A 16,691-nucleotide genomic window follows, 5' to 3' on the forward strand; every position below is an offset into this window, starting at 1 on the left:
GATTCATTCATGAACCTAGTGGTGGGGTAGTAAACAACGCTGTCTGTCTGCATGGCAATCAACCCAGGATGAACACACACACACACACACACACACCCTAAAGCGTGAAACTGCTGTTGACATTTCTTAAGACACACACACACACACACCCTAAAGCATGAAACTGTTGTTGACATTTTATAAGACACACACACACACACACACGCACACACACACACAGACCTGAGCTTTATCAGAGTGTAAACCAACAGGGTAAATGAAGCTTTAAGAACATTAACTATGGTCTTCTTCACACTATCCCACCCACTCTCCATCCTTTTATCCCTCCATCCATACATCCATCCTGCCATCCATCCCTTAATGCTGCAGGTTTCTGCCAAATCAACAGGTGAGCCTGGGGACATTGATCAAATGCTCAAACTCAGATATATTTATTGAAATATAATCAAATAACAGTAACAAAGTAACAACGAAAAATGTGTTATGGATTTTTACATATATTTTTACATATTACATATAGAGTCTGTTTGATTCAACTTCCTCCAAAACTTATTCTATGCTTTTAATGAACTCATTTTAGGACTTTTTCTATTCTGTCGAGGTCAAAAAAACACAGCTTGTTGTTCCTTTCTCTTCACTTTACGGGTACAAGCAACACCAAGCACCATTTGGTGTACATCCGGATGAAAAACAGTGTGAAGACTTGACTCTCGTTTATTAACCACAATGTTCCCTCACTCTGACTTTGGCCTGTGTAGAGCAGGACGATACGGATAAAACCTCCTCTCACATTGTGAGTCTGGGGGTCTCAGGCTCTGCACTCTGCCTGCTCACACCCTACCTCAAGGACAGCACTTTCAGGGTAACAGAGAAGCTGGGTCTGAACCTTGTAGCCTCACTACTGGAGTCCCCTCCTCTTGTCTCTTTACACCAAGTCACTCGGCTCTGTTATTCACTCACATGGCTTTGCCTACCACAGCTATGCAGATGACACTCAACTAATTCTTTTACCCGGTCTGAAACCCAGGTGGCAGCACGAGTCTTGTGTGTGTCTGGCTGCTCTGAGTCTGTGAAATCCATCAAGAGCAATGCGGTTTGCTCATTTTACACACGCTGTTTCCCAGTTATGTTTATATTTATTTGTTTTTTGGTCGCAGATGTTGTCTCGCAACCCTAACACCAGACAATTCTGCAAAACCCTGGATTACAGTTACAATGTTTTTCTTTTAAATCCAATACCAACGTTTTAAAATGACCCCTGTCTGCATCACCTGCACATGGCAACTACAGTATGGTCAAAGTCAGGGAAAGATCATGATAATGTTTAATAGACTATGCTTAAGGTGTTTTTATGGTTAGAAAACTAAAACACTTGGTTAAGGTTACAGAAATATTGTGGTTATGATTCACAAAAAGGCAAATGCTTATTGCTGCCATGGGACAAAAAACTCCAGCCCCTTGTATGAAAGTCAGGCTTGCCGCACACACAACCACCACCCCAACCGCCACACCCTTACTTTCTGTTTTGCTATATAAATACACACTATTTCCTCCATTGGCACACCATTTTGGCATTGGACGTAAATCGTGACGGGCAAAATCATCCAATATGGACATCATTTCTAATTATAAAGGACTGACTGCTAACAGTCCTGATTCCAGTCATAAAAATGTTGCAGTGTTTATAATAATCTGAAAGGAAACAACAAGCGATGACTTGATCAGAAGGCAAACGGTAAGAATCCTTTAACACCACACAATATGAGTTTATCTCCTGTAATGATCAGTCATTACTATAATTGGCCAAATGATCTGAATGTGTATCCACTCCTAAACAATTGAAACTTGGCAGGAATGTGATCCTTGACAGTAAAACATTGACCACTGAATTAAAACACGTGCTGGGGATGTGCTCATTTATTTCTACAACTTCACAACAGGAACAGTGAGCCATGTGTTCATTTAATGAGTTTTGTGAATCACAGGTGTTCACTGTTAATGAGAGGGCTTCAGCTGACATACTGCACACTCACATGAAGACACCTATATCCTTCTTTACACCCACATACACACACATACAGTATATAAATGCACACACATGAATAAATTAACACTGCCCTAAAGGTTGACAACTCGCTAGGTCAACAACAACCAGTCACACGCTGCCCTGCTCTGATCACCAATACAATCAATTGATCTCTCTTTTTCTCTCTCTCGTGTCGCTTTAAAATGACAGCTCGTAAATCAACATCACAATAAAAGGTTTTTCCAACATGTATCACAATATGGAAACTGCAAACAGAATCACATAAAATAACCAAATTGTTGTTCAATGCAATGTGTTTAATCTTGATACGATTTCACTAAAAGTTTGTAATATTAAGTTGTTGCCTAACCTCTGAATTCTGAGGCAAGGTCTGTCTGTACCTCTCTCTCTCTCTCTCTCTCTCTCTCTCTTTACAACACGCACATACAAACAAACACATGCAAAGAAAAAGACATGCCCACACACACACACACACACACACACACTCACGGCTCGATGGAGCAACGTGCTGCTTAGTGTGACTCTCATTTCCCTCATTTTCCTCTCTAAACCTTTAATCCCTGACCGAGAGAAAAATGACGCAACCTGACATTCTGTTCCCAGAATCACACGCACACACACACAAAAACAAACACACATCGTACATGATTGCAACACACGCACATACACATTTACGGAAGTTATAGATTTACACACAAACAGGCAGACTGCACTGTATGAATAGATGCACAGTTTGGACAGCTGTATCGTCCTCTGGGGAATGTTTTCATGCACTCAGGTCACAAATATAGTCTGTGCTTTGACTAAACAACATACATGTATGAGCACGCACACACACACACACACACACACACACACAACTGAATGAACTCCAGTACTGCTGTTTTGAATTAACCTGCCCACCTTACAGCATTCAGGTCTTATGTTTGCTGTTATACAACCAACTCAAACATCTTCCTGAATCACAGAGAAGAGAGATGCGCAAAAAAAAGAATCCTCACCTCTGACGGGAGCACTGCTCTCGTCACGTGTTTGTTTTGATGGATTGTCGAAACCACTTTCAAGATGCTAACACTATAAACATGAGCTGCATGTCGTGGGAAATATATTCTTTTTAGCTCTTGCACTTATCAAGCACAGTAGGCACAGGCACATTAAGTGCTGTGCTTAGTAACAGTTTCAAGGTACTGATACTTTTCTTGGACAAATACTCTTTGCACTAAATTAGATAATTACAGTGGTAAAAAGGACATTTCCAAACTAAAAGTAAAATGAATCCCATCAAGAAATCCTAGACAGGACTTTTGTCTGAAACTAATGTGAATGTCGTCAGTGACCTCGATGCATCTGCAAATTGATTGAGACAAAACAGTCTGCAACCTTAAACCCACAAGGACTCCACTACATTCAAAATCACAAAACTGGAGCTGAAATTGGGCTAAATTAGAATTACCATGGATATTTCATTTTATGAGAATGAGTTTTACATTAGAAGTGAATGGCGTTAGGGTGAAGTCTGAATGTTTTCTGCTGTGTACTTTGACTAAGCTCGGGCACAGCGCAACACCTTGCTGCAGAGTCTGCCTGTGGTTTTAATCCGAAAATGATGTGGCTTGTTACCGTGCTTTCAACTCCAATATCCAACCCTGCATTAGCCAAAAGATTATTTACCCTTTGATCTGTGACTCATGCTGTTCATGTGAAGGCTCACCCACATGCAGTTAAAATGGACTCCAAAAATGAGGACAGAACGCGTACACAACCAGTCAGGTTAACTGGGTCGGCACACTTGGATACATGAATGAGGACATTTCATTATGTGTCCACTTCTTGTCATTGTTGTTAATCATCCACAGACCATTATATCGATTTAAAATATCTTCATACTGTGTATAGTACATGTACTATAGCGCAATGCATTTTCTTTAGTACTGACTATCACACCTTCTACCTTCATTTCATGCCAAGTTTCTATATTCAGTAGGTGCTCAGATAGAGCTAAGAAATGAGTCAACTTCCTCTTTCCACATAAGCAAAATGTTCATATTATTCATTGTGATTCAAAGATCTAAGAAATCACAGTGTGAGATCTAAAATGCCTCAGAACATTTTTTGAAAATTATCAGTGTGCTCTAGTGAAACAGTGACTCTATATGATGAATATGAATTGTATTCAAAATGATGTGATTGTATACACTTTAGTTCATAGTGCCCCATAAATATATAGAGATAATCACAATATTAATGGTGCCTTTTTGTCTATTACCACCCACTTTAGTTCGACAGTAGGATACATCAAGTCCTGAACACTGATATAAATCAAACCACAAGTCCTTTCACTGCACTTTGGTCAACATACTGCATTCTGTCATTTTCAAATACACAGAATCTGGGACAAAAGTCCCCTACACTATTTTGACTATTTAGAGTCCTGGCTTGAATGCCAGAGGCAGGGAGGTTTTGGTGAGAGCAGGTACTTAATGTCATTTACGTTTTTCAGTTGCATCACAAATGTTTAAGCAGTGATACGCCTAATGGCCCAAACAGCCAACCCCACACACACACACACACACACACACACACACTCTGCACTGGTCAGATTTACTCTTACCAACATGACCTTGTGTATAATTCAGCCTATATACTAATCTGTCACTAATTGATGCCGTTGTTTCTACTATAGCAAAGTCGAACTGACAGCATGGATGGTTGGCGTCAGATGGCCCCTTCTTACAGATAAAGGTTGCACATGTGAATGTTTGTGTTATTCAGTCTAAAACACTGATCTGAAATGTCTTATGATAGCGGCTTTAAGAGAAAATGAACCTCCACAGGACGGATGTGACAGTGTTTTGTAGTGACTTGGTCCTAGTCAGTATTCATTCTAAGACTGAGAAACCCCTCACACAAGCAGCAGCCTGCAGGTGGGTCAGGCATTACAAACCCATGCTGAGCAGCCAGACTGTGTTCAAACTCACAGAACCTTATTTTAAATTCTAGTGGAGATCCCAAAGATACGAGATACCAAACGTGTCAGGCTGCAATTTTGGGATATATGTAGGAAATAATACACAAGACATCAAGTATATTTCCATTTGATGGAAATCTGAAACATATGAGCCTGTAAAAGAGGAATTAGCCTCTTTGCGAACAGCCAAACCTATGCAGAGAGTAACGTTAAGTTTTCAGAGAATAAACACATGCAGTGATGACAGGAAATTATTTTTCATGGAGCAGACGTTTGTTTTTATTGCTTTATGTAATTTTCTCAAAGCTGAAGTTTGCCATTGTTAGAGCAGCCAGTAACTGCGCATTAGTAGTTGTAAACAAATACAGCATTATTGTTTTCATGCAAGATGCCACCAGTTTACCTCCTAGTCTTAGTCTGTAGCATTTTCACATGATTTATCCAATAATTTGTTGCTATTCTCAAAAAAAAACATGTGAATTATATTCTAAAAGACCAACTATACCTTCAGTCACATATAGACTTTATATCATGATCATATTGCCCTCGTCAGCCCTCACTGACCTGACTGAGCATGTCTACTTTAAAGTACATACACGCCTTTAACCCGTTCACTCAGAGACACACACACTCCTACACTCTGTATACATACAGATTCATATAGGATTCGTATGGGATTATGAGCTGACCAGCAGTGTATGTTATTCAGCTAGCGGTCAAAGGGGCCGTCATAAGTCTGCTAAATCACTTACCGGCTTAATAGGATGTTAATCATTCTCCACTCTGCACAGGAAGAGGAGGCGGAGGGGAGAGGGGAGAGAGGAGGAGGTGGGTTGAATAGAGAAAAGAAGAACTGACAGAGGAGAGGAAACAGAGAGGAAGACAAGGAAAGCACAGGAAGAGACTGAGGTAATCAAGTAGACAGAAAGACAGAATCAGTAATCTGAGAGTAATGGAGAGATGGAGAGAGAGCAGGACACACGAGTGTGAGCAAAACAAAAGATCACAAGCAAGAAAAGATTCATACTGCAGGCCTTCACGATCAATTTCAAATTGCTACTTGCATGTTATGTTTAGGATGACTTCTGATATCAATTCATGTGCAGAATAAAAAAAAATACATCGCATTAGTTCCTGTTTGTTTGAACACATTTCAGTTACGGTTGGCGCTCGATAGTCTGAGTGAAGTCTCTATAGAAAAGCTGTTGTTACATGTGCTGCGTTAATGTTACATAGTTAAAAAATAAAAGGGGCAAAAACTGGATGAAAAGAAACCAATATTGCAAAAATCCAGTTTAAATTCTGATTACACCAATAACACTTGCAGCACAAATATTTCATAATCACTGTTTGTTTGTTTTTTATTTTTGTAGCATGATAAGGAGCTCTGTTGTGGTTTCTCCTCATTTATTTCTCCACTTTTAACTGGAATCCTTTTCTGAGCTTTATTACCTGTTCACTGTAAACTGTGGTGAATGCGTTTTTTGATGTATAAGGAACATCACATTTGGAATGAAAATCTATTTCAGTGATTATTTTTGTAAAAATTGATAGAAAATAGAAATGTTGATCCTTTCGCAGGCATTCATCATGTATTCATCATATTAAATAAATAAAGTCAAATGCGATTTGATGTCCTCGGAGTTCAGTTTGCTCCAAATGAAAAGTAGCTCATAGCTAAATCTAATGAACACTTCTGCTCTTTGAGATGATTTTGCAAATAGATAGATAGATAGATAGAGTAGAAATCAAGTCAGTCACATGACAGTGCTCATTAAAATCTCCTCTCTTTCAGTCGACCCTCCCACTTGTAAGCTCCCGCCCTACATCCTCTCGTCTAGCCCCCCCCCCCTGCAACCTCCACTCATTTACTGACGACTAATCCACTGGCCAGCTTAATCCCTCAGCGCCCTCACACACACACGCGCGACTCTAATGCACACACACACACATTCTCTTATATAAAATAAAACACTATACTCAATACTCAAATAAACAACCGCACGGATCTCAAAAACTCACCACGAGCAGTGACATTACTACTTATGAGATCAAGAACTTCTTATCAAAAACAGACCGATAGAGCTGCTCAGTAAAAAGGCACGAAAGGTGCAGGTTGAAATGGGGCATTTATCAAATATATTCGCATTACTGCAGACTTTTTTCCAAATCATCCCACACATTTTTAGATTATTTTTGCGCCATTCATGCAGCCACTGGGTTCAGCTTGAAAGTCAAACTGAAACCTGAAATTTGCAACCCGTAAATAAATCTCAAACACAGTGAACATTTTGCTATTTTGCAAAATAAAAACTAAAACCACTTTTTTACTCATTTCCATTGCAAGTTGATGTGAGGACTTATTTTAGCTGCAGTAGCTGTGTCCCCCAGCTGTCTATTTCTCTTCCTCTTTCCCATCCTTTGCTTTGAGGGAGCCGATCAAACAACACCTACACACTCTCTAAATAAGGATGAAGCCGTAGTTGAGTTGTGGAAATACTACTGTGGTGAGAAAGGCAACCCATGTTCTCCAGAACTTGAATGAATTAAAAAAAAAAAAAAACACTTTCTAATATATATATAGAAGTAGAATACATGTTGTTAATGTTCTGTAAATTCATAATGTGTCGCACACAACTATGTCTACTTACATAGCAACAAATGGGAGTAGTGCACTTAGCTATATTTGGCACATTGTGGCACAGATGTGAGTGTTTGGGACATAATGAGCATATGGGGGGACAGAGGAGAAATGGATTATGCTATGGACACTTTTGTCAAATTGAAATACTGGTTTCAGTGGAGTAAACATTTTACTATAAGGGGCTACTGGACCAAAGGACCACTTCATTAGTAAGCAAACAACTGTTCAGTCTTTGCTTTTTCTTTAATAAGAGAAGACTTGATGTCAAAGTTCGACAATGTTCGACAGCATTTTGAAAGTGGTTTTGTGGAAGAGAGGAGTCTCATGCTTGTAATGAATTCTGTCACACATTCAGTGGCTGCCATTAAATGTGCACCTGCCAAAGAGTGCATTTCTGGACAGGACTACATTTTATTTTAGATCAAATTCTGTGCTTCATATTAAACCACATGAAAGATCAAGAACACTGAGGATGACGCTCTACTACATTTCCTACAAGCACCTACCTCTTAAACTACCAGTTCTTGGTAAAAACACAGTGTATCAACAACAACAACCACATAAAATGAGGATCAAAGTGAATGTTGAATACACCACTCCTGAAAAACTGTCAATTAATGGCAAATTAAAGGTGAGGTGATGAGATGACTCATCTCTGACAGCAGAAAAAAGCAGTGTGACATGTGACTCTTTTACGTTCTCTCTGACAGAACAGAGATGCAAAAAGCTGCACAAACATTCATACTTTGTCTTTCACACACACACATACTGTACATTGTGCAGCGAGTGATGAGCGTAGACTTGGACAGCGTGAATAATCCCCATCTGTTGAGGGAACATGTTACGTTTCTCTGTGCCCGTCTCTCACTCGCTCACTCCACACACACACACACACACACAATAACACACTCTCACACACACACCCAAACATACACACAATCTCCTATGAAGCTAAGAAGGTCCCTTGCCAGCCTCACACAAAAAAGCAAATGTTTGCACTGCATGACCAAAGTCCTCTGAGGACATTGCTACACTTAAGGGATTAAGTTGCTACCAGACGATACTGCTTTTGGCAATAAAATCTGAGGTGAAATGATTTTCAGTGAAGTGAACTGAACAAACACAAAAATTCACAAGAGCAGAAGCTTTCCTTGTAGATATTTCTTAAGTAAAATTCTGGGTTAATGTTATCATTTATATACTGTAGTCACACGGCCAATTTGAAAATGTTGTCTGTCATTTATACAGACTTTATTTGACTACAAATACAAAGAATAGCTCTAGTAAGAACTCAAAGACAACTTTTTGGGTTAAAGTTATGACTTCCTTAAGGTTAAAGATGCAGAAATTACACCTGTGCATACATTAAACTTGTAGATCCTTATTAGCATTTGTTTTGACTTGTTTTGAGAAAAGTCACCGTTGCCTGCTGTTCCAGATGGATTAAACAACATTTGACAGTTTGGGAAAAGATGGCGGGTGGGAGTGGGAGGTTAAATCTCCACCATACCTTCAACTGAGCATGATGTACCTGTCTATCTGCCCTCTTTCACTTTCTGACCTTCTCTGGGGTTAACAGTCAGTTTGATTCAACAGATGTGAGATATTGGGACAAACCTCTAAACAGCCTTCTGCTTCATACTGATCTGTCTTCTGGCCTCTACGGGTTGCTTCCAGTCTTCATTTCCGATAAGAGAATACAGTAATAAACAGTTGACCTATCTAATAAGCTACTAGGGCCAAAAACCATCAGCCTCTGAGTTTTAATTCTGAATTGGAGATATTGTGAATTCCTGACAGCTTTTCAGTCACCATCACTGGCAGTCACATTGAAATGAAATCAAACTAAGAAAGAAGCTATATACACCAATTGTTTGTATCTGGCTTCACTTGTTAATGAACAAAATAAAGTAACAAAATAAAAATAGCTAATTCAGGGCATTTATACGGTGCGACTTTATGGTTAAACTATGTTGGAATAATGTGTGAATGTGTCCAAGTCAGAGCAATGGGAGGTTTTCCCGTTCTGCAAACATTGCATGAATGTAGCGTAATACAGGTGTAAGCCACCAGCAAAATGTTCCTGATTCTGAATGGCACACACGGGTGTTTTTCTGTTATTCTGGTTGATTAGACCTCTGCACAGGTTGAGGTTAGGCTGGGAATTAAGTGACTCCCCATTTATTATGAATATATAAGAATGACACGTGTCGCATCCATCAAGTGCAACAAAACTAACAGGACATTGTGGTGAGATGTCAATCAATCACCATCTGGCTGTTAGCACTGCGAACCGCTAGCTGTTGGACAACATTATCTTGTTGTTTTGTGGTAGATTTCAACAGGAATATCATCTGAGTGTCATATGTGATCAGATCTGAAGTGGATTCACACATTGTATTGTATTGAATGGTAATAATTATCATGTTGTTTATAGTCTGATGCTGTCAAATTACACTGTAATTATGGAGGCACCAAAACAAACTGGTTTTCATCTCTCCCTGCCTCTCCCTGTCTTTTCACCTCAGTGCTGCTCTCGCGCCACACAGAGGGATGACCCGCTGGGTGTGTGTGTGTGTGTGTGTGTGTGTGTGTGTGTGTGTGTGTGTGTGTGTGTGTGTGTGCGTGCACCAGTATTTGTGTGTGTCAACAAAACAATGAAACCCGACACATCCATCCAAAATTCTGCCGGGAAAGCCCTCTGACGCAACGCACACGTCAAGCCAATCACACTCATGCAAAGGTGTTGTGTCGAGCCTTTGTGTGTAATCTCACTGATGACAAACAGTGGCACGAGCAGCAAGCAGCACCGTGCATGTGTTATAAAGAAAACTCCTTTAACCTTTGTGCACATTCAGAAAGCAACATCTGCAGAGCCACATACAAAGAAACCACCTTAGTATCGGCTGCTTCATCCCTTTCAAGTAAACCATTAAAGTTATTTCTTATCTAAGGGGTGATCATCTCAAAACTTGGGCAATAAAACCAAAACAATTTACATGGCTTGTTGCCACTAGGGTTAAGTAAAAAAATATGTACATTGGAAATTTAAGTGACACTTTAAGACTAGTCACGTGAAATTTCCCTGATTTTAATGTGGAGAAAAAAGTAAAACTTTATATGACTGCATCTCTTTTATTCAAATAAATTCAGGTGCAACACTAAGCCGGTTCTGAATGTTCTCCCTGCTTCTAAGTGCATGTTGTTTCACACCAGTAAACTAAAATGTCAACTAAACAGGCACTTTTTTGTTGATTTCCACTGCTTTTTTCTTGTCTGATCTATTCAAGATACCAGCCTTTAATGCTCTTACAGTTCTTTTGACAGCAGCTCAACACACACTTTCTGGTAACAGAAAATACACTTTTTTTGGCCAATGCGTTACCTCTATAACCAAACCCTTGAAATTCTTCAAACACGCTGATTGGTGCCATCACACAGCATATCCTGCTGTCATGTGCTTTTTACAACAACAGGACGCTATGATCACTATATTTCAGCAAAGCCCAGTTTGTCATTTACATCGCCAAGCCTTGTTTCTGTATTTTCCAGTGCCACTCACCAGTTCTTGGTTGGTAGAGTTGGAGTCGTCTCCAGGAAAGGGGATGTAGATGGCTAAGGCCACACAGTTGGCAAAAATAGACAGCAGTATAAAGATATCAAATGGTCTGGAAAGAGACACAGACTGTTAAGGAACACGGTTTTAAAGAGAGACTTTTTTTTTTTTAAGTTTTAGAAGTTAATGAGTGCTTGGGCAACAGTCTGCTGGTTTTCTCTCTCTCTGTCTTTCTCACTGTGGCAGAAAAAAGCAGGTGGAGAGAAACTAATGTGTTATCAAATGAAATAACACCTCAAAGTAATACAATAATACTATTAAATGCACTTAAAATCAATCTAAGAAGGCTTAAAGCCTATGAGGCAGATTATATATATATATATCATATAAATTCAGCTATAAATAATAAATTACAGCGTCTTTGTTCTATTATTTATTAATCTACTAATTTATGTTCATAAAGCTACCTTCTTTAAATTTAAAGTCCAGCACTTGCAGCTATGAAGTTATGGTCCATTTTTTCAAGTTATACATTCATTCATTCATTCATTAACCCTGCCAACCATCTATCCACTAATCTATGAAGCAATATCCATAAAAATAAACATAATCCATTCAGACACCCAGGCATCTGCCATCCATCCTTTCAACCAACCACAGCCTCTGTCTCTGGGCTGAAGGATACTTCCACTCCACCAGGCTGATGCAGGCCCTGCGGATCGGGTTGTTGAGGGTGAGGCAGAACAGAGCTCTGGGCGGTCTGCTGTTGGTCGATCCTCCCTGCTTTTTGCTTTTGGCGTACTGCTGCCTCTTCCTCTGCGCCAGTGAGCCCACAGGAGCTGGTACAGTGGCGCAAACTGAGGGCGGTGAACTCATGTCGGGCTTTGCGCCATCGCCCTGTGCCTGGCGAGCAGCGCTAATGGCGGCATGCCAAGCGAGGACCGGGCTGACACCGGAGCCAGCGCCACCGGGGCCCTGAACGCCACTGTTGGCCCCGAGGAGGCCATAAGAGGAGCCGACGGGCTTGCCAGTGCTGGGTGGGGCCTGCAGGGGCTCTGGTGGATGGAGCTGGTGCAGACGGGTGTGGCTTTCTGTCCAGTCAGTGGAGGGAGTGGTCCTTATGTTGTTGGCATACTGTGCCCCTGGAGGGAGAGGGTGGGGAACAGAGACAAAAAGGTTATAACATTTAGAGGCTGAAAAAACACCTGCAAACATCATGTTCCCCATACAACAGCTAATGTTGTGTCAGTGCATTTCAGGAAAGTAGCCCGCTTTCTATTGCTTTTCATATATTTTTCTGATTGCCTGAGTTTGTATTTGTAGAAATAATTTAAAAAGTGAAAAAGCAATTCATGTGCTGCTCTCAGCCCATCGCCCCCAGTCACTGCTATGTACATTGCTGTCTGTCACTGTGTCGCTTTTAATGCAAACACTGAGGGGGCACCAACTTTGAGCATTTTCAAATTCAACGCATAGCAGCTTAAAACATTAACAACTCATTATAGGTGTAATTTACCACATATTTAATTTCATATACTGCTGAAATAGATTTAGAATAGGTTTAGAAGAACGTAATAATACAGTTATATTTATAAAGGAGGACAAAATGCTTCTCAGAAGAGATTGAATAAAGTGCAATAACAAGTCACAATGATGCATGAGAACGCCAGCATAAACTTCAAAATCAACAATGTTAGCACCAGTGGGAGTCTCATTTCTCCCAAATGTACAACTGAGCGCCACAGGAAATCATTCCTGCCTGTGGCCATCAAACTGTTCAACTCCTCCTTATTTTATTTCTTATTTTTATATTTTGTACATACTTTTATTTCTATGCTGCTTTCTACCCTTGAATGGAAGCACCAGTACTGTAAAATTTCCCCCCGGGGATCAATAAAGTATTTCTGATTCTGATTCTGATTTATACTAAGCATATATACAGCCATCACATACCTGATTAGCGATGGTAGGGGAAAGGTACATAAACACATAACATAAACAAACATTGTTAAAAAATATATCTGCAATAAGCTAATATTAGCCAATATTATTGGCCACGTTCATCAATCAGCCTTTACTCTCCACTGACGCCATCATCAGTGTCTTGCATCTACATGCAGTTTTTAGAAACTACACAGGGAAACGTTTCATGTTAGTGGCTCCAAATGGTAGTGATAACTAACTGGAGAGTATAAATCTCAATATCTATAAATCACACAGCATAGAGTAATAATATTGGGTAACAAGCGCAAACACTCAGTTAATACAGCTGGTGCTTTTTACAACAGAAGGGGAAAGAGAGGCAAAGAACGAAAGTTGTGTGAGTCTGACTTTCTCAATGCAGAGTGCTCAGTTGCTGTGAGTTAAGGGATGATCTGTATTTCAGTTTAAAATGACAAGTTTTCTTTTTCTGTGAGCAGAGAAGTGCTAGAATTTTATTTTCACATTAAAAGCGTGCCTGTACAACTTAAATACTCGCTGAAAATGAAGGTTGCTGTCCACCGAGGCAAAAGAAGAAGAAGAAGAACTTTGAAGGTGAGGATGTAGAAATAAGCTGGGCAGAAAAGTTAGAAAGAGAAGAAGAAGAAGACGTAAAGGACTGGTTTGAAGGGAGTGTGGAAGAGACAGAGAGAGAGAGAGAGAGAGAGAGAGAGAGAGAGAGAGAGAGAGAGAGCAGGACAGCCTGCAGAGAGAGTCATTAAAATCAATGTAAACCACGAGTGAAAAAGACAGTGCCCTTGACACAGTCACTTTGGTTCACTGCAACTCTACAGCAGAATCACATCAGGGACTACCGCCACAGCTAACCAGCATTATACGTCATCCAACTAAAACAGCTCTCACACTGAGATGACCACATCGAAACACTGATCATTCATCATGAATGTATCTTAAAATCGTCAGAAAGACACAGAGTGAAAGATGAATGAAGAACTGGTAGAGAGGGTGATTAGGAAACCAACGCAAAATAGAGATTAAAACACTATCCTAGCAAGTCTGCACCAAATGTCTTGTCAGAGTCTTTCATCTTTGATCTCTTACCTGAATTCAAGAGATTTGCTCATTTGTACGGTATTTTATTAAGGCCAGGCTGTTATAAAAACAATACAGTTATTAACATCAGTGATCAGAAGGTCTAAACATGCCCAGCTTCACTTTATTCTACCTTGAAGTCAGTCTGATGAGCAGGTGAGAAATTTCACAATGTCTAATCTGAATGAGGAGGATCATAGCTCTGCAGGGCATGCCGACCCTGCTCATCCCACCACATAACATCAGCACAGGTGCAACACAACAAGTGCCGCCTGTTTAAAGATGATCACGTCGTCTTTAAATAACATGATCTTGACATTTCTGGGATGTAACGGGAATCATTACGGCAGCTCCTCTGCTGGACGTCGCACATCAGTCACACACGTTGCTGGATAACAACTGTTGACTCTCTGCTGCTGTTCTCAACTTTACTTTGACCCCCGCGGTGGCTTCTTAAAGGACCACCTGTAAACCGTAGAAACAGATCTTTAATCTATCTAACGGGATTTAGGCTGCTTGAAAAGTTGATTTAGCGTCTCTCGGTTCATTCTGGGGGGCGCACAGATCCAAAGCATCCTCCACAAACTGTCACATGGTTCCAAAACGACCACTTGACCATAATATTAGACCAAACATAGTCAACCATTTTTCGGAGAGCTATAGCCGCAACTCGTTTCCCAGTGGATCTGGTGACTGCTGACCACCATGCAGCCTAGAACATGTTGCGATGTTCATACTCAATCTGTGGACTAAAATAAGTTGGAATAAATCCTAGAGCCAGACACGGCTCAGAGCATATAACCACAGAGTGACCAGACATGGAGAGAATAAACGGGCGCTCTCGCCCCCTCTCGCAGCGCTCCAACTCTCCTCCTGCGCTCCACGCACGGTTTTTTACCTTCAGACTGTTCATCTGCTTCTTGCATCCTCGAATCCACATTGAAAAGATCCGTTTTAAATCCAACTCATCGTTGTGGGGGGAAAAAACAAACAAAAACATCCAGAGGTGTCGACGCGCGAGCCAGACACGAGCTGTTAACCTGAATTATAAAATGTTTTCCGAGCGCAAACCCTGAGAGGAGAGCCAAACATTTTCGCCACATCCGGGTGCCTGCCTGCAGATTCACGGCGGATCCGAGAGGACGCGCTGACAGCAGCAGTCAATCCACTGCTGTCAATTACTCTCACTGTGGGCTGGGGACGGACAGATAGCCCTGCACGCTACTGGAATCACATCACAACTGGATATGCACCTGTTGCTGCGTCAAAGGCGCGTATTAAACATGTCAACTCTCAAGTGAAGTCGCATTACCAAATGTTTTCGGACAGACAAAGCAACTGACTTGTGCGTTTAACACACTTATAAGGTATTCACATGTCTCTATTCCATGGAATTCATATGTAAAGAAATATAAGATGATGTGGAAGTTGTTGTTTTACTAAATGGTGGAATGTATGAATTGTATGGCAAATAAAACGTTTTTGAAAAAATAGAAAAACATTAAAACAACAGTCAAGCATAAACTGGATGTTGTGTGAATGGAGACAGGAAATCCACTTAACTGGGGAAGCTGACAACAAACAGCCAGTAAAGTCAACAAGAAGTCAGTCTGTTGCTCATTAGATCCAGTTGCATAAGTTGTAGGCTATTAACAACGTTTGTATAAATTCAGCAGCATGTGTAACAAAACACACAGAGAGACGCCCGCAAATCAAGGCCTCATCTTGGCTGCCAAAGTTTGGCCTCTGAAAATGTAGCCTTATGTATTCACTGAATCAGCCTAATCTATATTTCAGTCCATGTTTCAGTTCATTGCTTTAAATGTAGTCATAATCTATGACCTATTATAATGCAAAAGAAAAACACATATGATGGCAGTCTCTGTAAATTACTCGAATGACTTTCTCCTGTCAGGGTAATTCTGGATAGGAGGATAACACCACGCCTGCCCTCATCCTATCCATCCGGTTAAGCTACTAAGGAGTTACTGTACTCCAGGTCCTTGGTACTTACCCCTCAGGGGTCTTCCCCTTATAATGAACGGCATTCTGTCACCTGGCTCTTCTCAGGGGCTTCATAGCGCCGTTTTCTACCCTCACTCCGCGGCGATCCGAGAGGAAATGAGTTGCCTGAGCTCTGTTGGAAGGTTACCAGTGATTGGATTACCTGTGCCTGCATGGAGGATAACAGTTTCACGGTAGCGCGTAATCCTCCGATTATAATCCCTGCTCCAATGTTCCCTCAACAGAGGCAGGCAGCTGCAGCTCAAGTGGACCAAATAACTCAAATAATTCAAAGAATAGTATGTGGTTTTAAAAAAAAGTTTATATAGACCTGTGGTGGTTTTAAAGTATTCTATCCAAATAAGTACAATAAATAACACTCAGTATACCCGTTTAAATTGTTCTTACATTTATATTTGTTGTCACTTCCCGTGTGTCA

At 40.6% G+C, this 16,691-nt stretch overlaps 1 protein-coding gene across 1 annotated transcript in view; it reads right to left on the reverse strand.

The window, feature by feature from the left end:
• The window catches only part of cacna1db (calcium channel, voltage-dependent, L type, alpha 1D subunit, b), an 81,194-nt gene extending 64,898 nt beyond the window's left edge, over positions 1-16,296 (reverse strand). The window contains exons 1-3 of the mRNA XM_070911016.1: positions 16,263-16,296; positions 11,901-12,357; positions 11,222-11,327 (exon numbers count right to left, since the gene is read on the reverse strand). Coding sequence (XP_070767117.1) covers positions 11,222-11,327; positions 11,901-12,357; positions 16,263-16,296 — 597 coding nt within the window. The remainder of the gene's footprint in view (positions 1-11,221; positions 11,328-11,900; positions 12,358-16,262) is intronic.
• Between the last annotated feature and the right edge of the window lie 395 nt (positions 16,297-16,691).

The sequence above is a fragment of the Enoplosus armatus genome, chromosome 8, assembly GCF_043641665.1.
Source record: "Enoplosus armatus isolate fEnoArm2 chromosome 8, fEnoArm2.hap1, whole genome shotgun sequence".
Taxonomy (NCBI): domain Eukaryota; kingdom Metazoa; phylum Chordata; class Actinopteri; order Centrarchiformes; family Enoplosidae; genus Enoplosus; species Enoplosus armatus.